Source organism: Muntiacus reevesi, chromosome 5 (genome assembly GCF_963930625.1).
Source record: "Muntiacus reevesi chromosome 5, mMunRee1.1, whole genome shotgun sequence".
Classification (NCBI taxonomy): domain Eukaryota; kingdom Metazoa; phylum Chordata; class Mammalia; order Artiodactyla; family Cervidae; genus Muntiacus; species Muntiacus reevesi.
In genome coordinates this window covers 88,238,805-88,262,412 of record NC_089253.1, presented here as the reverse complement: position 1 = coordinate 88,262,412, position 23,608 = coordinate 88,238,805, and the positions used below count along the sequence as shown (strand labels likewise).

At 51.2% G+C, this 23,608-nt stretch overlaps 2 protein-coding genes across 10 annotated transcripts; both read left to right on the top strand.

Moving 5' to 3' along the window:
- Position 1: 1 nt before the first annotated feature.
- On the top strand, positions 2 to 6,726 carry LOC136168376 (F-box only protein 44). Of its 4 annotated transcripts, none has more exons than XM_065935761.1 (6): positions 2 to 67; positions 1,376 to 1,647; positions 2,756 to 2,882; positions 3,043 to 3,138; positions 3,245 to 3,380; positions 4,299 to 6,726. In XM_065935761.1, the coding sequence occupies exons 2-6, from the start codon at positions 1,383 to 1,385 to the stop codon at positions 4,440 to 4,442; spliced, it is 768 nt and encodes a 255-aa protein (XP_065791833.1). In that variant the 5' UTR covers positions 2 to 67; positions 1,376 to 1,382; the 3' UTR covers positions 4,443 to 6,726. The 4 variants fall into 4 exon arrangements, with proteins under 4 accessions (XP_065791833.1, XP_065791832.1, XP_065791831.1 ...); XM_065935760.1 differs by lacking the exon at positions 2 to 67 and adding an exon at positions 84 to 471 and having other exon boundaries at positions 1,227 to 1,647; positions 2,756 to 2,853; positions 3,056 to 3,138; XM_065935759.1 differs by lacking the exon at positions 2 to 67 and adding an exon at positions 86 to 471.
- Positions 6,727 to 6,754: 28 nt separating this feature from the next.
- On the top strand, positions 6,755 to 23,570 carry FBXO6 (F-box protein 6). 6 transcript variants are annotated; one of them, XM_065935751.1, is made up of 8 exons: positions 6,756 to 7,037; positions 9,548 to 9,694; positions 15,510 to 15,695; positions 18,982 to 19,276; positions 21,132 to 21,258; positions 21,764 to 21,859; positions 22,791 to 22,926; positions 23,147 to 23,569. In XM_065935751.1, exons 4-8 carry the CDS (start codon positions 19,012 to 19,014, stop codon positions 23,318 to 23,320), a joined length of 798 nt encoding a protein of 265 aa, XP_065791823.1. In that variant the 5' UTR covers positions 6,756 to 7,037; positions 9,548 to 9,694; positions 15,510 to 15,695; positions 18,982 to 19,011; the 3' UTR covers positions 23,321 to 23,569. The 6 variants fall into 6 exon arrangements, with proteins under 6 accessions (XP_065791829.1, XP_065791823.1, XP_065791824.1 ...); XM_065935752.1 differs by having other exon boundaries at positions 15,462 to 15,695; XM_065935753.1 differs by lacking the exon at positions 6,756 to 7,037 and adding an exon at positions 7,129 to 7,218.
- Positions 23,571 to 23,608: the final 38 nt, after the last annotated feature.

Below are 23,608 nucleotides of genomic sequence, written 5' to 3'. Positions count from 1 at the left end.
AGTCCGGAGCAATCGGCCAGAGGCCGGAGGCTCCCGGTTTCTTGGCGGACCCAGGAGGCCCGGAAAGGTCGGGTTTTGTTTTTGTTTTTTAATGCAGGAGGAGGGGGAGCCCAGTTCGGGCGTCTCCCAGAGCCCTCCTGGGGTGGACTGCTGGAGGAGCCGATGAGGGGGCGGGTAGAGTCTGGGTCACGCAGAGGGTGCGGGGTGCGCGGCCCAGGCGGAGCGAGAGGGCAGAAGCTCCTCCCGGCACCACCCCTCCCCCGCCACCCCAGGTAATTTTCCTACATCGGTGAGGGGCGCGTCCCAAGCCTGGTGCTCCCCAAGCGGCGGGGACCGGAGCCGGTCGCGGGCGCGGGCCCGGGGCGGGGCCTGGTCGGCCGCGCAGACGAGGCCCCACCCACCGCGACTGCAGGTCCAGGCAGGCTCAGCCCAGGCGGCCAAGCGGGATCGCACAGCGGCGGCCGAGCGCAGGTGACCGGTGGGAGTAGACGCGGGGAGCGCCGGGGAGAGGATGCGGGTTGCGGGGATCGGGGGCCTCGGCGGTTCCTGGCACCGCCGCAGTGCGCCGAGGGAGGCCCAGCGCGAACAAGGCCCAGGCCGCGGGGTTGCGCGGCGCGGCCTCGGGCGGCGGCGCGGGCAAAAACCCCAACTGGGGTTGTCATCGATGCGCGGGGGTCCAGGCCTAGACTTCGAAAGCCACAAGGAGGGATGGGAAGTCGAAGACGCGCGAGGGCACCTGGGCCTGGAGCCCAGCCACGGGGATGGGGGTGGGGGTATAGGAAAGGCGACTCGTCCTCGCCTACCGCTTCTCCAGTCTCACTCAGGCAGGTCATTTCCTCCATGGTCTCGGAAAAGTGGCTTGAGCCCTTTGGACGTCGGTCGGAGACAATGACAATTATGCTTTCCCCTCCTCTGTTTTGAGGATGGGAGAGAGAAGGAGAAGGTACCAGACAGGATGCGGAGCTTTGCGTTCATATTTCCAGGCGAAAGACTGGCCTATTGAAAAAGACTGGCTCTAGACTCAGAAAGGGCTCAGGCTCCTTTCCGCTGCTCCTTTCCGTGTGTCCTCGGGCAGATGCCACCTCTTCTGCCTCCTTCGCCTCCCTTAGGGGCTATTGTGAGGTGCCAGTAAAAAAACCAGAGCTCACCTTTTACTGAGCTTCTCCTGAGAGGGGTCCTTGAACCCTTTCCAGGAGGTAAGTACTGTTCCTGGCCCCATTTTACAGAGCAGGAAACTGAGGCTCAGAGAAGCCCGGTGACTTTCCTGAGACAATCAGTGGCAAAACTGGGAGGAGAACCTCCACCACGGCGTGCTGTGAGTACCTGGTCCTCGGGAGGGGGCCAGGTCTGCAGTGTAGCTTATCAACGCCCACAGGAGGGCCATGGCGGTGGGGAACATCAACGAACTGCCGGAGAACATCCTACTCGAGTTGTTCACACACGTGCCCGCCCGCCAGCTGCTGCTGCGCTGCCGCCTGGTCTGTAGCCTCTGGCGGGACCTCATCGACCTCGTGACCCTCTGGAAGCGCAAGTGCCTGCGCGAGGGTTTCATTACCGAGGACTGGGACCAGCCCGTGGCCGACTGGAAGGTCTTTTACTTCCTCCGCAGCCTCCGCAGGAACCTCCTGCATAACCCATGTGCTGAAGGTGGGATGCTGACTGGCTCTGACATCCCCCCCCCCCACACACACACACACACTGTTGTGATGTCAGCTAACATTCATTAAGCACTTACTATGAGCCAGCCAGGCACTTTATGGGGCTTAATGCCTTTCATCCTCTCACAGTAATCCTAAGAGGTAGGTGCTGTTAGACATCAATCTTTCAGATGGGAAAACTGAAGCCAAGAGTGGCATTTCTTATTCCACTCTTAAGGTTATTTCCCCAGTGACCTTTCTAAGGAGAAGGAATGTTGGCCAGTTGGAACTAATTGTGCCAGGACACAAGACCCGGAAGTCAGAACCATATTTTCTTGGCCTGGTTCCCAGACTCCAGGATTAAGCCTACTAGGAGTGTCCCAGAGGACAAAGGGGACTTTGCTCATGAAAGAGGGAGAGATCCAATCTTCTTTTCAACAGCAGGTGAAACATGACTTCTGTGGTCATCCAGAGGCCCCCCTTTCCGTTGCTGTGTTGTAACTGATTAATTTAGACGCTGGGATGGGATGAGAACCTCATTCTCCTTTATGTGGTCAAATTCTGGAGTGAAATAATAAAACCACCCGAAGCTGTCCAGAGCTTTCAGATGCCTCCTCATTTGACTCCCCAGCAGCTATGTTCTTGACCAGCAGTTGACATACCATGGTCCATAGGCCAAATCTGGCCCAGGATCTAAGAAGAATTTCTGAGGTTTTATGTGATAGTCAATATGTAGCCCACAAAACCTGACACTTTGTGGAAAAAGTTTACCAGTCTCCATTCCTGACCCCAGTTTACAGAGGATGAAACCAAGGCTCAGAGAGAGAAAGCAGCTTGCATAAGGTCACAGAGTCCAGTATTGGTAGAGCTGGGACTAGATCCAGATCTGCCTGGTGTCAGAGCATTCCCTAACATTAGTCGTCTGGTCATTCCCACTGTCAGGATTCCCAGTAGAAGTTAGTCATGGTGGTGCCTGGCACACCGGATGTGCAGGGTTCCCCAGCTAAGGGGCTTGAGGGCAGCTGCTGAAATCCAGGGAGAGATGCTGGGAGCAAGGGGCGCTTGGGCGCTGACCACTAGGGGGCCTCCCTTTGATGTGAACTGTGCTTTCCCGCCAGAGGGCTTTGAATTCTGGAGCCTGGACGTGAATGGAGGTGATGAGTGGAAGGTGGAAGATCTCTCCAAAGACCAGAGGAAGGAATTCCCCAATGACCAGGTCAAGAAATACTTCGTGACTTCTTATTAGTAAGATCCATGGGGTCTCGGGGCATGGGGCGGGGGGGGTGGGGGGAGGGACCCAAGTCACTGCACCTTGAGGCCTCTCCTGCTCTGGGAAGGGCAGTCCTAACCCTGGAGGGCCCTGGTGGCGAGCCCCAGCCCCTCCCACCCCTCCACCCACCCTCAGCACCTGCCTCAAGTCCCAGGTGGTGGATCTCAAGGCCGAAGGGTACTGGGAGGAGCTGATGGACACCACACGGCCAGATATCGAGGTCAAGGACTGGTGAGTGGCTGGGGTGAGGGCTTGGGGGGGGCCTGCCACTCAGGTGCCCCACCCCCACCCTGCCCCCCATCTCCAAGGCCCTGATGGGCCCTCCCTCTGCCTGCAGGTTTGCAGCCAGGCCAGACTGCGGGTCCAAGTACCAGCTGTGTGTTCAGCTCCTGTCGTCAGCACACGCACCTCTGGGGACCTTCCAGCCAGACCCAGCAATGATCCAGCAGAAGAGCGATGCCAAGTGGAGGGAGGTGTGTGAGTCGGGAAGGGGACAGGGGCACACTATCCAAGGCTGAGACCGCAGTCACACAGGCCTGGGTTCAGATCCCAGTTCCACTGCTTCTGACCTAGGCTTTGGCTGCTCTGACCTCTAAAAGACTTCAGTGAAATGATGCTGGAAAATATATGTTCAAAAAAGTTGACTACTACTAATTACTACCAGTTATAACTATTATTTAGGTCAGAATTCAGTGATCTTTTTCTTAAAAGACCAGATACAAATAGTTTAAGCTTTGCTGGCTGTACTATCTCTGTCTCAACTACTCAGCTCATCAGCTCTGCCATTGTCATGAAAGCGGCTTTAGCAAACGGGCATGTCTGTGTTCCAATAAAACTTTATTTATAAAACCAGGTAGTGGGCCCCTAGACCAGTTTCCCAACTCCTGATCTGGACCAGTGCTCTCTGGTAGAACTTTCTGCAGTGACAGAAATGGTCTGTCTGCCCTGTCCAGTTTGATAGCCCAGAGCCACCGCAACAACTAAAAACTTAGTAAAAGCCCATTTGTAGTGTAGCTGAGGAACTAAATTTTTAATTTTATCTAACATTAATTAATTTTAACTTAAATAGCCACATGTGCTCTCAGTGATGACTGGACATCCTTTGGCAGCTTGCAAAGTTTCCTTCAGTTCCTTTGAGCTGCACTTAGATAATCCCATGGAGTGGATCCGGCAGGATTTTGCTCCATTTTACAGATGAGGAAATAGAGGCAAAGACAAGGGAGGTAGTCTGCCCAAAATCAGAGTAAGGACTCAAATTCCATTCTCCTGACTCTGGGTCAAGCACTAAGACCTCAGCCCATCCTGGCCCCCTCACCCCCTCAGGCAGTGCCACACTCGGGGTCAACTCCCTTGACCACTCTCCTTCCTTCCGCCCGCACCCCCTTCACCAGGTCTCCCACACTTTCTCCAACTATCCGCCCGGTGTCCGCTACATCTGGTTTCAGCACGGCGGCGTGGACACTCACTACTGGGCCGGCTGGTACGGCCCGAGGGTCACCAACAGCAGCATCACCATCGGGCCCTCACTGCCATGACACCCCCGAGCCCCCAGCCACCTAATCCCAACTGAAAAACTGCTGTCAGAGAAGGGCTGGGCTTGGGAAGGGGAGGTGGAGGCCAGGCTCCCCCAGACTTCCTAGTTCATCTTTGCCCCCAGCTCCCCAGTTGCCACTTTGTGGAGCCTCTTTGTTTGTGCGGCCTTTGTATGTTATGCGTAGCTAGCTCTCTGCCAGGGGTCTCAGTCTGAATGATGGGGCCCCTGAAGTTAGGGAGGTACAGGTCGTTCCCCCAGGCTCCTCCTCCAGTCACCTCTGAGGGAAGGTCTCCAAGTTCTGCTGGTAACCCAGATCTATGTGTCTACCTTCTCTCCCTGGGCCATTTTCTGTCTTCTTTGAGGACCCCCAGAGCAGGGACAGTCAGGACTTCTGGCAAGCCTGTGACTGCCCTATGTAGTAAGTGCTGGGAGGTGACCATGTAGCTCAGACAGGTCTAGGAGTGGAAGGAGGGTTCTGCTGGCCCATCCTCTGCCCCCTTCTCTACCACCCTCAAACTCTCTCACCCTGTGCCCCTGCTCAGGGAGGTGGCTTTGGCCCAGAGGCTCAGGCCTGGTCTGAGATAGTCAGGCCCAGTGGGGTGGGGTCCTGGCCAGGTCTAGACAGTCTTCAGTCAGGGAAGCCCCAGAAGCCACATGTATTAAGTGGAGGCAGGGCTCTCCAAAAGACCCCCCTGGAATTCTGTGCAGGGAAGCCAGGGCAGGTGGGGGGGGGGGGGGGGCGGTGCCAGGACTGGTCCCTGAGAACTGGGATATGTGAACTCTGAATGAATAGGATAGGGGTTTTCAAGAACCACCTGTCTGGCTCCATGCCTAGACCACGCTCTCTTTAGCCTGGAGAGCATTCCAGGCCCCCACCCTACCCTCAGAACTACCATTCCCAGGACCTCCCCACCACATCTGCCCACATTCCCGCCTCTCCCTCCTGCTGGAAAGAGAGCTGTGCTCTAGTCCTACCCCTGCTGCATGTGGCCAAATAAAAGTTATTCCAGCCCAACATGTGCCCTGTGTTTTCTGGGAGAAAATGGCCAACTTCATGGGAGGTCCTCCCTCTGGCCTGCAGAAGGTGCAACTTGTGTGGCTCTGTCCAAGGTACAGAGAGGGGTTGACATTTTAGCTGCCAGACTTCGAAGAATGAGGGTCCTGGGACAGACCGCTGGAAGAACTGCTGACCCCACATCCCAACAGCCCTCCAGTACTGCTGGCTTCCTCTGGAGGCCTGGTCACCAGCTGGGGGGTAAGGCATGCAGGTTTCTTGGGCAGCTCTTGCCTACACCTCTTGCTGGGTCAGCAGTGCCATCACAGGCACTACTTACTGCTGTTTTTTTCACTGCCCAGAGCTTTACTGACATTGGATGAAGGCTAAGAATTTATAGTGGCTCAGCGGGTCAAGAATCCGCCTGCAATGCAAGAGACCTGGGTTCGAACCCTTGGTTGGGAAGATTCCCTTGGAGAATCAAAAGGCTACCCACTCCAGTACTCTGGCCTGGAGAATTCCATGGACTGTATAAGTCCATGGGGTCGCAAAGACTCAGACAGCACTGAGTGACTTTCACTTTCAAGAATTTATGAGGGTGCTTGGCACACAGTAGGTGCTCAATAAGTACTGTTAAGTTGCATTATCTTCACTTAACAGTTAGCTAGAACCACAACCCACTTAACTGTACAGCCAGTCAGCAAAGGACACTCCGTCTTGGAGGAGACGCAGCCCTGAGTTAACAGCCTGGCCTGGGTCTGGCACCCCTGGGCAGCGCACAGCCTTTATGACCCTTTGTGATTACCTGAAGTGTTGTTCTTCAGTTGCCCAGTCATGTCCGACTCCTTTGAGACCCTATGGACTGCAGCCCCTAGGCTCCACTGTCCATGGGATTTCCCAGGCAAGAATACTGGAGTGGGTTGCCATGCCCTCCTTCAGGGGATCTTCCCAACCCAGGGATCTAACCCGGGTCTCCTGCTTGGCAGGAGGATTCTTTACCACTGAGCCACCTGGGAAGCCTCTGAAGTAGGTGCTTGATAATTATTTATTGAATAGAGAAAGTGAAAGTCGCTCAGTCGTGTCCGACTCTTGGCGACCCCATGGACTATACAGTCCATGGAATTCCCTAGACCAGAATACTGGAGTGGCCAGCCTTTCCCTTCTCCGGGGGATCTTCCCAACCCAGGGATCAAACCCAGGTCTCCTGCATTGCAGGCGGATTTTTTACCAGCTGAGCCACAAGGGAAGCCCTGAATAGGGAAAGGAATTAGCTTAATCCTAACAAAAAAACACAGAGAGGATTTTACCTTTGAGATAATTGAGGCTGCCCGAGAGATGGTAGGAGCTAAGCGCAAGGCCAGAGTTTCAGCAGTCTCCCTCCAGACCCACTTCGCTCCAAGGGTCCAGGGATCCCGGGTAGATGTCTAAGGAGTGGCCCCAGAGGGGAGGAGCTGGAACAGGAGGCGGCTCCAGCTTCCCGGAAGGAGGAGAGAAGGTCGGCCCCCGCCGCTGAGCCGCCCGCCGCCTAGAAGGGAACGCTTGAGGTCTGGAGCTCCCCCGACGCGGCCCCGGCCCTGAGAACCCCAGAATACCTGGCACACGGTGGGTGAAGGGGTTCCGGCGCTGGGTTGGCGAGGTCTCAGGAGTGGCCCAGAGGGAAGCGGCCGGAGCGCGGCGCGTGACGCAGGCGCGGGGCGGGGCGAGACGCGCGGCGCCTAGGGGGCCGCAGGCTCCAGGCCGATCCCCAGCTCCGGTCCCGCGGAGCGCGCCGCCCCGCGACCAGGTCTCAGCCCAGCCGGGGGACGGGTAGGGGGGCGACAGGCGTGGGAGGGGGCTTGGATGTCAGGCACTGCGGGTCTCCGGGTCTCCCAACGTTGACCGAGCCCGAGGACGCCGTCACTGGCGGGCCGACACCCACGGCAGGCGGAGAGGGACGGAGGGAGCCGCTTCCGGGCGTGGTAGGGGCGTGGCGGGGGCGGAGCCCATCGCCGGGGTCTGGTCGCCGCGGCGCGGAGTCCCTCGCCTCCGGGCCTGGCTGTCCCGGAGCATCCTCGGCTTCCGGGGCCCCTCCCGCCTCACCTCCAGACCAGCGCCCTGGCCAGGAGACAGTCTAGGGACTCTGGGCACCGTCACTCCCGCGGGGCCTGGAATGGGGCCAAACTTACCCAAGCCTCAGCTTTCGCTTTCGGAAATGGGCTTAGTAACAGGGTCTCAGGGGGTTCTTAGGAGAGTCTAGGGAGAAAAGGCTAGTGCGTGGCTTCTGGACTGGTACGCAGGAAGTCCAGTAGGTGCGAGAGGCTGCTTCGTATCGCTGATGTAGACGTTTCCACTTAAGAGTGCCCCAGGATGACCGTCACCCACCCACCCCCACCCCCCGCTACCCCCGCAGTAGTCAGACTTTGGGGATGGGGTCCAGTAATAACATGGGTTGCCATGCCCTCCCTCAGGGGATCTTCTCCACCCAGGGATCGAACCCGCGTCTTTTATGACTCCTGCTTTGGCAGGCAGGTTCTTTACCGCTAGTGCCACCTGATGTTAGTCGCTCAGTCGTGTCCAACTCTTTGCAACCCCACGGACTTTAGCCCACCAGTCTCCTCTGTCCATGGGATTCTCCAGGCAAGAATACTAAAATGGGTTGCCATTTCCTTCTTCAGGGATCTTCCCGACCCAGGAATGGAACCTGGGTCTCCTGCATTGCAGGCAGATTCTTCACTCTCTGAGCCACCTGGGAAACCCAGTAACATGGGACCAGACTTTGGACCACAGGTTAAGACACCTCTAACTTGGAGATCCAACCAGTCCATCCTAAAGGAGATCAGTCTTGGGTGTTCACTGGAAGGACTGATGTTGAAGCTGAAACTCAATTACTTTGGCCACCTGATGTGAAGAGCTGACTCATTTGAAAAGACCCTGATGCTGGGAGGAGAAGGGGACGACAGAGGATGAGATGGTTGGATGGCATCACCAACTCAGTGGACATGAGTTTGGATAAACTCCGGGAGTTGGTGATGGACAGGGAGGCCTGGCGTGCTGCGGTTCATGGGGTCGCAAAGAGTCAGACACGACTGAGAGACTACACTTTCGATTTTCACTTTCATGCACTGGAGGAGGAAATGGCAACCCACTCCAGTGTTCTTGCCCGGAGAATCCCAGGGATGGAGGAGCCTGGTAGGCTGCTGTCTATGGGGTCCCAGGGTCAGACACGACTGACACATCTTAGCAGCAGCAGCAGCCCAAGGAACCAGGGGACTGTAGGAGACAGGCTTGAGGCCAGAGTTTCAACAGTCTTTGTCCAGGCGGGGGCCCACCTCCCTCCCTGCATCCAGGAAACCAGGGTAGAGGTCTAGGGAGTGGCCCCACAGGCCAGGAGCTAGGTCAGGAGGACTCTGGCTTCCCAGAGGGAGGAGGAAGCAGAGAGAAGGTGAGTCCTTGCAGGGGCTAACAAGTACCTTGTGGTGGTGGTGGTTTAGTCACTAAGTTATGGCCACCTCTTTGCGACCCCATGGACCGTAGCCCACCAGGCTCCTGTCCATGGGATTTACCAAGCAAGAATCCTGGAGCAGGTAGCCATTTCCTACTCCAGGGTATCTTCTCGACCCGGGGACATGTACCTTATTTGTTTATCTATTTCTCTAGTAATGGTAAAATGCTTCTTCCTGGGCAGGTGCCAGTGTGCCCACCCTCATTTTTTATGGGATGATTGTGTTGAGAAGACTGTGAACTGCGTGAAAATTAATAAAGGGAAACTGATAGTACAATCCCAGCATCAAGAGGCATACTGGGCATTTCTGGCAGAAAGTGACAATACTACTGCAAACAGAAAGCAAAAGAGATCTTCTCCTCGTTTGGCAACAGCTCAGCCAATGAGAGACTAACAACTCAACCAATGAAAAGCCATTATGCTTCCAACTCCTAGTGTCTTCCAGTGAATTTTTTTGTTTATAACAGCCCCACCCAACTTTCCCTTCTCCTCTATGAAAAGAGTCCCTTCTCCTTTACTGAGCAGGACTTGTAAGTGGTTTGGTGAAGTTGCATAGCCTGAATTGCAGTTCTTTGCTGCTCCAAAATAAACCGGTTTTGCTAGTAAAAAAATGACCATTTTACTGTTTTAGGTTAACTTTACACGGAGGTTTCCACAGAAGTTTCACGGAGTTCCAGGGAAGACCTTCCAACAACTCCAAGGCTGCTGAGCAAACAAGTGCCACAACTCATAGAATCCACTGGGCTCATTACTTTCTTGCCAACCTGGCAGTTTGAGGGTAAGTTCTTCTCCTGGATCCGAGCTCCGCTCTTTCTGCGTTTTGAAGCTCTCCAGGCTTTATTTGGGGGCTTCCCTAGTAGTTTCAGACGGTAACGCATCCGCCTGCAGTGCAGGAGACCCAGGTTCAATCCGTGGATCAGGAAGACCCCCTGGAGAAGAAAATGGCAACCCACTCCAGTATTCTTGCCTGGAAAATCCCATGGACAGAGGAGTGTGGCGGGCTACAGTTCATGGGGTAGCAGAGTCGGACACAACTGAGCAACTAACATACAGGCTTTATTTGGAATCAATTTGAAGGCGCCATCCTTTTTTTATTAAGGCCTTGTTTGTCTGTGAGTACTTGGTTAGCTCTTAGGCCTCACTCCATGTTGAAATCAGACTGTTCCTAGTGGAACTGTGCTAGCTTTCAGCCCGACTACTTTTGGAACCAGGCTTTTCCTATTGAAACTGTGCTAATATTTGGCCTGGGGGCTGTTTAAGAATGATTCTTTTGCTCCAGAGAAAAAACCCTGAAAAATAGGATCCTGGTTATATAAAAATGTTTTGAGGGTGCTTCCCTTTTCAGGGATCCGAGGCAATTTTATGTTAAAAAAAAAAAAAAACCTGCTGTCTCTCCTTACAAGCATTTTTAACTAAATGGATCAACCAAAACAGATGTAATTTAGAACATCAGTGACCAATGTAGGAAACTTTTGAACCCCCCAAATTTCCTTTCTTAAAATTGTTCAAAGTAACTGAAGCAAACATTAAAGACAAAACAGTTTCTGAGGTCTTCGTCTACCCTCTCTTCTTTGTCTGTGGATGCTGGCTTCCCGTTGCTCCTTCACTCTGAACCTATTGGAACATGCTCCTTAAAGTTAATCTTCTGAGGATTGAAATAAATCCCAGATTACCTATGTTCGCTGGACCAATTGTGAGCCATAGTTAAAGCGTTTCCTAAAGTAACTGAGGATCCCCCATAGGTTTGCTGGAGATTTTAATACAGTTTTTCAAACCTGCCAGTCTGGTTTCTCAGATTTATATCAGTCCACGTGCTTGTTGGTGAGTGTCAAGTAAACACTGGATGTTCCCCATGGAAACATTCTGGAAGGGTTTTAGTAGAGCAAACCCCTACCTTTTGGCAAGAGGCTATAACACTCATTGAAAACCTCCACTGAGCAATGACAGTAGCTTTTCCTAAGCCTGATGATTGGAACAAAATGCAGCCTTACACACAAAAATCTGATGATGGTTCTGTTCATGATTAGTCTAATCGACCTAAGGTTAATTTTTTTAAATATATGTATTTTATTGACGTATAGTTGACTTACGGTGTTTCAGGTGCACAACAAGGTGGTTCAGTTATACAAATACACTTATATTATTTTTGAAATTATTTTCCATCATGTGTTGTTACAAGATATTGACTATAGTTCAGTATGCTATACAGTAAACCTTTGTTGCTTATTGCATATCTATTTTTTAATTAAAAATCTAGCATTCTATTCATACTAAGTCAAACAAGTGAAATCAAAATGTCATAAATTTTTTAGTTAGGCAAAAATTCATAAGTTTTCTAAAATGTATATGTTATACATATTTGTATATGTATACAAAAGCTCTTCTACTACACTTGATAAAGGCTTGAGAAAGAACGTAAAAAAAAAAGAGTTGGAGAATATGAATGAAATGGGAACACTGAATATGAAATAGAAAAAGTGAAACAAACTAGATAAAAGTAAAAGATCATCATATGCCCAGTTGTTTTTAAACAATGACTGCTCATTAGAAGCATTTCTGGTGCCCTGGAGGAAAAAAGCAATCCTTGAGCATTTGTATGATTTCAGGTTATTTTTAAAGAAATATTCAACTTCCTTCAGATGTTGAGTCCCCTTGGATAGCCGTTACTTCCACGTTTACTAATGGACTGAACTAGGATCTTTTTCTTTTAGTTAAAAGCATGAGGATTGAATGGGAAACTGTGTCCGCTCTTAGATTCATTTGGTAAATCAGCTTACTTGCTCCCTAAATGAGCCACCAGAAAGAAAGACCTCTAAAATTCTTAATCTTCAGCTCCAGCAAGTGTAGGTCCCTAAACAGATCCAAAACCTTCTAGTTTCTGGTATTGCAGAGAATCAGAGTATCAGAAAAAAGATTTTTACCAATTTAAGCATTTCAGGAGTTTTCAATCTTCTCATCAAGTCTCTCATCAGCCTTTCCAGTGTCCTCCTAATGCCCAGTGAAAGGGCTCCGAGAACTGCAGGGGCTCTTCCCAATCCTCCCTGTTCATTAGCTCCAAGAAACATCTCTCCAGATTAGGAAGGAATTTCTGTCCTTACTGAGAGCAGAGCCACACTCTTGGTGCTCAGCCCCGCTGCAGAGAACTAATACAGTTCAGATAGGGGGTCTCTAATAACCCTCAACAGGCTCCTGTCTCCGAGCCTTTTCCCTTTTGTTTGGGCCTTTTTTTTTTTTTGGTTTATTTTTATTCCTTTTTTTTTTTTTATTAGTTGGAGGCTAATTACTTCACAACATTTCAGTGGGTTTTGTCATACAATTGATATGAATCAGCCATAGAGTTACACGTATTCCCCATCCCCATCCCCCCTCCCACCTCCCTCTCCACTCGACTCCTCTGGGTCCTCCCAGTGCACCAGGCCCGAGCACTTGTCTTATGCATCCCACCTGGGCTGGTGATCTGTTTCACCATAGATAATATACATGCTGTTCTTTTGAAACATCCCACCCTCACCTTCTCCCACAGAGTTCAAAAGTCTGTTCTGTACTTCTGTGTCTCTTTTTCTGTTTTGCATATAGGGTTATCGTTACATCTTTCTAAATTCCATATATATGTGTTAGTATGCTGTAATGTTCTTTATCTTTCTGGCTGACTTCACTCTTGTTTGGGCCTTTTGAGAGAGACACACCCGTTCTCTTAGCTCCTCCAACTCCATTCATTATTAGGTTAAGGCTTCTTGGAAGAGTATTATACCAGAATTTCTTCCTCCCAAAAAGAGGAAATAATTCTAGAATTTAACAGTAGCCATCAAAATAGCCAGCCAGGTAAATAAAAAGACCTTTTTACATCTTTTACTTGTTCTGTGTCTGACACTACGTGGGCTGATTCTGGAAATACCAATTGTTTGTCCCTGATGAATCAACTACCACCCTCTTTAAGGGCCAAATCTCAAACTGATACTGGCAAAATTCACAGTGTACCTCCCATTAAGATTCAAATAGATCCCTCTAAACTCTCTCCAGAATTAATCAATAGTCTATAAGTAAAAAAGCCCTTCAAGGTGTAAAGCCCATAATAGAAGATTTCAAGGCTCATGGTCTCATTATCCATTGGAATAATCCCTGTAATACCCCTATTTTACCCAAGGGGTAAAACCCAGGTGCTGAAGATGGTTTGTCCAGGACCTCCAAGCATCAAACACTGTTCTCTCTCAACACCAGCTGTTCCTAACCCCCACATGCTACTGACATCTGTTCCCTGTGGAAGCAAGTTTTTCACTGCGACTGATCTATGCAGTGTATTTTTCAGTACTCCAGTTGATAAAGCTAACCAATAATCTTTTTGCCTTCACCTGGAGTGGACAACAATACACCTGTACAGTGATGCCCCAGGGTTTCACAAAAAGTCCTTACTTTTCACATATCTTGAGAGCTGATTTAGATGATATATGATTTAGATTTTGCTTTATTAAAATACATAGATGACTTGCTCTTGTGCTCTCCTTCTCAAACTTCCTCACAGGAAGACAGCATCCACATGCTAAAACTTTGAGACATAAAGTCTCCAAAGAAAAACTGCACTTTGCTCAAACTCAGGTTTGGTATCTCAAGCACGTGATCTTAGAACAGGGACTGTGTTTGGATCCAGATAGGCTCCATAACAAGCTCCATGACATCCTGAACTTCCCCAAATCAAAAACTAAGCACCAGTTATGAGGCTTTCCCAGTCCTCTAGTTACTGTTGAAATCAGATTCCAAATTTCTCTCTATGGCTCAGCCCTTAAATGATTTGTTAAAAACTGGTAAAGTTGACTCCGTTAATTGGAGAGGTCAAGATGATACAGCTTTTGAAGACTTAAAGAAAAGCTTAATGAGACCACCTGCCCTTGAACATCCTAATCACCAGCTTCCCTTTTTCCTCTTTGCATATGAGAAGGCAGGGACTGTCCTCAGAGCACTCACCCAAAAACATGGGGACCGTCATCAACCTGCAGGGTTTTGTAGCCAACAGCTGGACCCTGTGGTGCAGGAATACCTCCCCGCCTCCACCCATGCCTCAGCCATTCCTGCCACTGCCCTCTGGTTAAGGCCACTGAAGAGATAACCATGGGATCCCATTCAACCACATTTGTACCCCAGGTAGTGGAAGCCCTCCAGAATTCTCATCCACTCAACAGTTTTCAGTCAGTTGTCTCACCTCATATGAAATCCTTCTGCTGACTGCTCCCCACATTACCCTTTCACATTTACTAATTTCTGCCCAGCTGCTCTTCTTCCCTCCTTCACCACGAAACCCCTCAGCAGTGCCTGACCCTCACAGGTCACTCTTTGATTTAGAGGAGATGCCTCTAACCAATGCAGATTTTTCATGGTTTACTGATGGTCCTTATTTAAAGGGAGAAAACGGTAAAGACTGTGCTGTGTATGCTATTACAACTCCTTTTGATATTGTTGAAGCAACACCTTTGTTCATTGTTCAGTGACTAAATCCTGTCCGACTCTTTGCCACCCCGTGGACTGCAACATGCCAGGCTTCTGTGTCCTTCACTGTCCCCCGGAGTTTGCTCAAACACATGTCCATTGAGTCGGTGATGCCATCCAACCATCTCATCCTCTCTCGCCCTCTTTTCCTCCTGTCCCCAATCTTTCCCAGCAACAGGGTCTTTGTATTAGGTGGCCAAAGTATTGGAGCTTCAGCATCAGTCCTTCCAGGGAATATTCAGGGTTGATTTCCTTTAGGATTGACTGGTTTGATCTCCTTGCAACATCTTTACCTATGGCTTAATTACCCTACAGGCTGAATTATATGTTTCTCACTGAGGCTTCTAAGTTTAGCAAAGGCAAAACTGCTTATATTTATACTGAGAGTCAGTATGCCTTTGGAGCAGCCTATGACTTTGGGATAACATGCGATCCCCTGGGCTGTAGCCTGCCAGGTTCTCCTCTCCTTAGGATATTCCATGCAAGAATCCTGGAGTGGGTTGTCATTCCCTCCTCCAGGGGATCTTCCCAACCCAGGGATCAATCCTCCGTCTCTGTATCTCCTGCATTGCAGGCGAATTCTTTACCACTGAGTCACTATGGAAGTCCCCACAGCTGATAAAAAGAGATATATTTTAATATTGTGTGTGTTAGTCACTCAGTTGTGTCTGACTCTTTGCGACCCCATGAACTCTAGCCCAGTAGGCTCCTCTGTCCATGAGATTCTCCAGGAAAGAATACTGGAGTGGGTTGCCATTTCCTTCTCCAGTGGATCTTCCCAACCCAAGGATCGAATGCAGGTCTCCTGCATTGCAGGCAGATTCTTTACCATTTGAGCTAACCGAGGAGCTCAGAAAAACAAAAATCTATATCAGCTACTGGAATACTGGAGTGGGTAGCCTATCCCTTCTTCAGGGGATCTTCCCAACCCAGAAATGGAACCAGGGTCTCCTGCATTGCCTGCAGGTTCTTTACCAGCTGAGCTACTATGAAGAAGATTGCTCTACCAGAGCATTGTTATTTTTAATGAAAGCAATTAAGCCTTTATTATAAAATCTTCTTCATAGTGTGCTCTTGGGAGATGAAGACCTTAAGTATCACACCTTTCAACCTAGAGATTTCATCTATTGGAAAAGACACCTTAAGAAGGACTCTCTTCAGCCTCCCTGGAAAGGCCCCAACTGCTGCTAAGCTCCCCTTGTGCTGCCAAACTCCAGAGAACAGACTCTTGGATTCATGTAACTCATCTAAAGAAAGCACCAAACCCTGACTGGACCTGCACACCATCTGGTGACCTGAAGGTAAAGATTTCCTGGAATTGAAGCAGATGACATCCAATGAGGCAGCTTGCCCCAGATGTCTAGACAAGGCCTGTTAGAGGGTTCAGTATTCACAGATGTGGCTGTCTTTCATCTAGACTATAAAACTGACCCTGGATTCTTAGCCAAATTCAGTCTCTGCATTTGCAACTTAAAATCTGTATCACTGATGAAATATCTGATTCCAAAGAGTTTCTTTGGAGATAACAATACTGTCTAATTACTTCATGTTTATTCCTACACTGTGTCATTCTAAAGTTCTTGTTAATTCCTTCAGTTTTGAGCATGACCTTGCTTCCCATTTGGCACTCATGGTAAAGAACTTGCCTGCCAGTGTAGGAGACAAAAGAGATTCGGGTTCAATCCCTGGGTGGGGAGGATCCCCTGGAGGAGGGCAAGGCAACCCACTCTAGTATTCTTGCCAGGAGAATCCCATGGACAGAGGAGCAGACTTTTAGATGGGAAATTCCTGAGAGATCTCCTCCTGCCCACCCCGCCTTGATACTTAAATGTGACCACAATGGGTGTTCAATATGTGCACTTTCCCTCTGACATAGGACAAGACACTCAGGAAGGGTCCTTCCTGGCATCCAGGGACAAAAGGTGATTCAACACTAACAAAAAACCCTGAGTCTTGATCAGGGATGCCTTGGAGAAAGATCTTGATCCAAAGGGAGAAATGTGAAAATTAATCAAGGGAAACCTTACTAAAATGGACTGGGGAGGACAGAAAGGGGAGTACTTGACAGTCAATACACATCCCAACAGGAAGAATCAATACAAAATCTCCAGCAGGAGGTAACACTACTAGCGCCAGCAGAAGGAAGAAAATTTTTCTCCTTTCCTGGCAACAGCTTAGCCAGTGGGAGACTGTCACAACTCAGTCATTGAAAAGTCACCATATTTGGAACTCCCAGTTTCCTCGAGCAAGCTTTATAATTATCCCTCCCAACTCCCATATCTCTTCTATAGAAGAATTCCCTCTCCTTTGCTTGGGCTTCCCTTGTGGCTCAGCTGGTGAAGAATCCACCTGCAATGCGAGAGATCTGGGTTCTGGGTTGGGACGGTGCCCTGGAGAAGGGAATGGCTATCTACTCCAGTATTCTGGCCTGGAGAATTCCATGGACTGTATAGTCCATGAGGTCACAGTCTGACACGACTGAGGGACTTTCACTTTCTCCTTCACTTCAGAAGATTTACAAGTGGTTCACCAGTTGTATGTCCCAAATTGCAATTCTTTGCCAGTGTTAGTCTGTGTGTCAGACTCTTTGTGACTCCACAGACTGTAGCCCACCAGGCTCCTCTGTCCATGGACTATTCCAGGCAAGAATACTGGAGTAGGTTGCCATGCCCTCCTCCAGGGGATCTTCCCAACCAAGGGATCGAACTTGGGTCTCCCACATTGCAGGCAAATTGTTTACCATCCAAGCCACCAAGGAAGCAGTTCTTTGCCACTCCCAAATAATTCTCTTCTGCTGGTAAAATATCTGGCTGTTTTATTGTTTTAGGTTAACAACTGCTTTTTTGGCCAAAGTCACCATGGAAAAAGAAATCTCCCCAGTGTCCCTACATGTGGGAGGAGACTATTCCCTCCCCCACCCATAAGCAGATAAGGCCCTGAGTGATAGTGGGTACAGGCCCACCTCACCCCCACCCCCTGAGGGAATCCTCTTAGACAGCTGGATAACCAGGATCCCCCCAGGCAAGATTCAGGCCAAGGTGGTGACACCACTCTAATTTTCCCAAAACCCTGTGCAATTCAGGACTCCCCTTGGTGACTCATTGATAAAGAATCTGCAGTGCAGGAGATCTGGGTTCAATTCTTGGGTTGAAAAGATCCTTTGGAGAAGAAAATGGCTACCCACTCCAATATCCTTGCATGGAGAATCCCATGGACAGAAAAACCTGGCAGGCTACAGTCCACAGGGTCACAAAAGAGAGTCAGGCATGACTAAGCAACTAAACAAGGACAAAAGAGTTAATGATGCTGTGGAGCACTTCTCAACCAGCCTTGTGCTCAATGCTTTACTTGTACCCGTTCAGTCCTCCCAGCCCTTTTGAGGTCAGGACAGCTACTACCTCCATTTGGGGCGGTGGGGGGACTACCTTCCCGGGACAGGGAAGCCTGGTGTGCTGCAATCCATGGGGTCACAAAGAGCTGGACATGGCTTAGCAACTAGACAACAATCTTCCCAGATAGTCATTGCAGGCCACAGCTGAAACACAAGCAATCTTGCATCTTCACCCTCAATCTGCTTTTCAGTTTCTGGGCATTTCAGAGTGACTTGAAGTCCAAATCAGAACTGATGGGGTTGTGGGGCGGGGGGTGGGGGCGAACTCCTCTGGGGGATATTTTATCACATTGGTTTTCCAAGCTAAAGTGAACAATTTGGGGAGAGGAAGTTTGTTATCTCGGGACTAGCCAGTCACTTAAGTTGTGAGCTAGTCTGTGGATGCAATAAAGATTTTTTCTAACAGTGAATTCACAGCATTAAAATGATATCACTGCAAGCTTTTGCACAGCTTACAGACATCAGCATGGTCTTCGCAAAATCTTACAGTTCACCAGGCCCACCAACTAAAAATTAAGCCATTAATTTTTAATGGGGGGATGGAGCCTCTTAAAAAATTAGTCCCTGAAGACTTTATCAGTATTATTATTGTACTCTTTCAAATGCACATAACATGTGACCCCTTTATTGTGAAGGTCTACTGTATACTAGGGACTTCCCTGGTAGCTCAGATAGTAAAGCATCTGCCTACATTGTGGGAGACCCAGGTTTGATCCCTGGGTCGGGAAGATCCCCTGGAGAAGGAAATGGCAACCCACTCCAGTACTCTTGCCTGGAGAATCCCATGGACTGAGGATCCTGGTAGGCTACAGTCCATGGGGTCGCAAAGAGTCAGACACGACTGAGCGACTTCACTTCACTTCACTGTATACTAATGTGTGTACTCAGTCGCTCAGTCGTGTCCGACTCTTTGCAACCCCATAGACTGTAGCCCAGCAGACTCCTCCATCCCCAGGATTTCCCAGGCAAGAATATTGGAGTGGGTTGCCATTTCCTTCTCTGGGGGATCTTCCTGACCCAAACCCATGTCTCCTGCATTTCCTGCATTGGCAGGTGGGTTTTTTTTAACCACTGAGCCACCTGGGAAGGCCACCGTGTACTAGAAAGGGGCTCAGATGTTCCCTGGCCCGGGTCCCTGGGGATCTGTGGGGTCCACCTTCCTGGTCAGAGCTCATGACCACTGTTGCTTCCTACAGGCCTGTGTGTGCACCTCATCCCCTGCAACCATGGCCCTGGTCAGCATCAACCAGCTGCCCGAGAACATCCTGCTGGAGGTGTTCATGCACGTGCCCGCCCGCCAGCTGCTGCGGAACTGCCGCCCCGTGTGCTGCCTCTGGCGTGACCTCATTGACCTCGTGTCCCTCTGGAAGCGCAAGTGCCTGCGGGAGGGCTACGTCACCGAGGACTGGGACCAGCCTGTGGCCGACTGGAAGGTCTTCTACTTTCTGTGCAGTCTCCGCAGGAACCTGCTGCGCAACCCGTGTGCTGAAGGTGAGCGGGGGCTGCCTCCCTCCCTTTCCTGATCCTCAGGACCTTTGCACTTGCTGTTCCCACACTACCTGGACTATTCCCTCACTGCCCCCCACCCCCCTGCCCCAAAACCTGTCACGCTCCCTTGGTCCTTCTCATCCATCAGATCTCAGTTCAGAGATATGCCCTGATCCTGCATCTGAAAACAGTGCCCCTATCATGTCACATCGCCCCATTTCCTTCCTTCATTGCACTGGTCATAACCTAGAAATACTCAGTTTCTTGGGTTTTTTTTGTTTTTCCTCTGCTACAAATTTCAAGTTCCTGGGGCCTGACAGATCTTGCCACTTGGCAGCCCGTTCACATAGCAAGTGCTCAGGAAACACTGGTTGAATGAATGAGCATACGCCCTGCCCCCCTTCCCATCTAGTTCAGTCTCTGCTATCTAAGGGCTATGTGCAAGCTGGCTCTGTGCCTGGTCTGAGTCATTATCCTCCTGTCACCTCATGATACAGAGGAGGAAAATGAGGAATTTGAGAGGTGACTACAGTCACATGTTTGAGGCTCCAGTTTTGCTTATGTTCTCTTATATTTGCCAGGGTTTGTTTATTTTTTCTCCCTTCATTAGCACCTTCATTTCACATCAGGCATCATGCTTCCTGCTGGGATGTAGCAGCAACTGATCAAGAGGCCTGGTCTATACACTTAGAACCTTTTTCATGCTTGTTTTCTCTCTCTCTTCTCATGAGTGTCACGCAGGTTAGCCAAAGAAGAAAGGTAGGCTCCATTTTATAGGTGGGGAGTACGAGGCCCCCCAAGATGAGTGTCTTGCCCAAAGATCTAGAACTGCCCAGCTTCTGGAGTCTGGTCCTGACTACCAATAGACAGGCCCCATATAGGCCCCACTCAGTCTCCTGGCCTGCCCCAAATTCTGCTCAGAAGCTGCCCAGCAGGTCCAGGCCACCAGCTTGGCTCATCCAACCCTGCAGAGACGGCCACCCAGCCTTGCTCAGCTCTCCCTGTGGGCCTGCCCATAGCCCAGCTCCTGGATTTCTGAACTCCTGGTTCTCTGCTGGGGAGCCCCCAGGGAACCTGGGGAAGAGATGTAGGCTCCTAGTAGAGGGAACAAAGGAGTGATTTAGAAAAGCTCCCCTGGTGATTGTTCTGGAAAGCCTGCAGAGGAATCAACTTGTTTCGGGGGAGACAGAAAGGATAGCCTTATGCCTCCAAATCTACTCTGCCAACCTGGTGGGGAACCTGTCCACAAATACAGGGTTGCTACACGGCACCAACCCAGAGGATGCCCGGCCCCCCAGTCCTCCTTCCTGCCCAGGGCAGCAGGTTCCCACCACCCACCAGCAGACCGCCTCGGATCTCAGTTACATAGCTTACCTCCCAGACGTCGACACTGGGGGGACGGCCAGAAAGTGGTCTGAGGTGGGATGAACTCACACTAACCGTTCAGAAGAGAATTACCCTCATGGGCCCTGTATCATTCCATGGTTTGAGAACTGAAACTTTGGTATTTCTCAGAGCCCCCCTGGCAATATGGAAGTGAGGAAAGTTTGGTTTAGAATTTCTGCTTATACTCTTTTTCTTTTTTTGCCCCCAGCTTCACATTAGGAATTTAGCCAGTCAGAAAACAAAGTTGGAAAGTGGGAAGGGAGGGTCCTGGATCAGAGCTGATGCGATGGGCCTAGGTCAGAATGTGGAGCAGTGGGGAGTGGGTCTTTGCAGAGTGGCTTCAAAGTGGCATGGGGGGCATGCCTTGAGATCTGAGCCTCCCCAACCCCCGCCCCGCCTCCCAAGACCAAGTGGAGAGGGCCAGGCTGAGCATTCACACAAGGGATCTCACTGGGGCTTCTGTTTTTCCTAGAGGATATGAGATCCTGGAATATTGACTCCAACGGAGGGGACCAGTGGAAGGTGGAGAGCCTCCCTGGAGCACATGGCATAGACTTTCCTGACTCCAAAGTCAAGAAATACTTTGTCACGTCTTATGAGTAAGATAAACTGAGCCAGAGGGAGGAGGGTCCAGACACCTTCTGCCAAATCCCAAGGCCTAAGTGAGGGCCTGCCTATGAAGCTCCAGGGAGGGGGTTCCCAAAACCAGCTCACGGTCTGCTGCTACCTAGAGCAGGAGTCAACTCAGTGGCCACGTGAAGAGGCAGCAGGGGTGGAGAGCAGTTTGAGGAGGCTGGGAGCCCATTTGGGTGGGGAGTTAAGTGAGAGGCAGTACAGCCTGTCCCCAGTCTAGGGACCTGAGTTTACAGGTGCCCTCCTTAGGGTGCTGGGAGACTGGGCCTAAGGACTGGGATGGATGCAGCCCAACACAAGTGGGTCAGGCTCCCCGCATGTTCCCCACGGGGCTGCCAGGAAGCAGGAGCCAGAGTCCACAGCAGCAGTGACTGGCCCGCAGTGATCGAGCGGGGACTCCTGGGCCCCTTAAACTACCCCGCTGGGTCCAGGCCATGCCTGCAAATGCATGCCTTTCCCTCTGCTCCCCAGCATGTGTCTCAAGTCCCAGCTGATAGACCTCAAAGCCGAGGGCTACTGGGAGGAGCTACTGGACAAGTTTCGGCCAGACATCGAGGTTAAGGATTGGTGAGTGCCCCCCCCACCCCGAGTCCCACACTCTGCAGCCCTCCCTCTTCTCTTCCTGAGATCCCCTGTAGGGAGTGCCCGTGGAACCCAGCAGTATCTTGGGGCATGGGCTGCCCTCCTTCCTGCTGATAGAGCCAGCACTTACTCACTGAGCACCTGCCTCCCACTACCACCACTGCCCTGCACCAGCAGATGTTAACCCCAGTTTACAGATGGGGAGACTGAGGCCTACAGATGCATTGTCACAAACAGGCACAGGAGCAAAAGATACCAGAACCCAGCCTCCTTGGACCTCACAGATACTCACATGCCTCCTTGCCTGTCTGCTGCCCCTGCCCCTTTAACCATTCATCCCACGACTCTATCCCAAGCTCCTACTCTGTGCCCAGAGTAGGGTGGTCACAGGCTCTGCCCTGGCCTGGCTCAGGGCAGAAGCTGAGCCCCGGTGCCATCCAGGCCCACCACTCTGAGGGCGGAGGGTGGGGTTTGAGGCGTGCATTGCTACGGAGGTTTCAGAGGGTGCAGTGGGACTGCCCAGAGACTGAGTTCTGTGCCAGCCCCCATCACACAGGCCTTCCCTCCCAAACCTCCATGAAAATGTACAGGTGACACACATCTGACAGCCCAGGCCTTTATCTTTGTAAAGAACCTGTCGCTTTTTAGGTTGAAAAAAGCGTTATGTTGAAAAAAAAAAGATTACGTTGAAATCTCCACTGGAACACCCAAGAAGGTTATTGCCCCTTTTCTCAGATGGGCTCATTGAGGCCCAGAGCAGACTATACCCCCAGGGGCACACGGAGCACTGCAGCCACCTGGGCCTCATGGTCAGGTCAATGAAACTCGGAGCCCCAATTTATGGGCCTGCTGCCTGCTTGCTTCCAGGGCCGCCTCTGTCTTGGGGTGTCCTGTCCTGAGCCCCGCCCTCCCACAGGTTCGCCGCCAGAGCAGACTGTGGCTGCACCTACCACATCCGAGTAAAGCTGACCTCAGCCGACTACCTCGTCCTGGCCTCCTTCGAGCCCCCACCCGTGACCATCCACCAGTGGAATGATGCCAAGTGGACAGAGGTGAGGCCTCATCTGCTTGCCCCTCACCACCTACTTCTCCCAAGGCCAGGATGGCAGGAAATCAGGAGCAGCCGCAGGGCCTGGAATGCCCCAGTCCACTGCCTGGAGCTCCTGCCTTCTGGGCGGGAGGCTCTCCCTTGCAGGACCTGGCTCCACCCTTCCCTTCTCCAGCTCAGCCCCTCTCCAGTCCTAGTGATTGCTCTCTCTCCCCTCCCCCCAGGTTTCCCACACCTTCTCAGATTACCCTCCAGGTGTCCGCCACATCCTCTTTCAGCATGGGGGCAAGGACACCCAGTTCTGGGCAGGCTGGTATGGGCCCCGCGTCACCAACAGCAGCGTCGTCATCAGCCACAGGGTGACCAGGAACCCGCCCCCCGCCGTGGCGCAGCCCTAGACCTTGCAGAGACCAGAAGAGGCACCCCACCTGCCCTCCGCACTCCATCCCCACAAGCCATCTGGCTGTCCTCTGACAGCCATCCTTCCGTCCTCTGCCTGGGCCAGAGTGCCAAAGGTCCCCTGCAGGCAAGAGCTGAGCCTGTAGGGGGCAGCCCCCGCTCTGACCTGGGGCAAGCCCAGCTTGTGAACTTACTGTCAGGTAGCTCTGACTTTTGTTGTAATAAATGTTTTCAGCAAAACTCGCCTGGGACTGGGGCCAGGGTGGGGCTACAAGGTCCTTGGCACT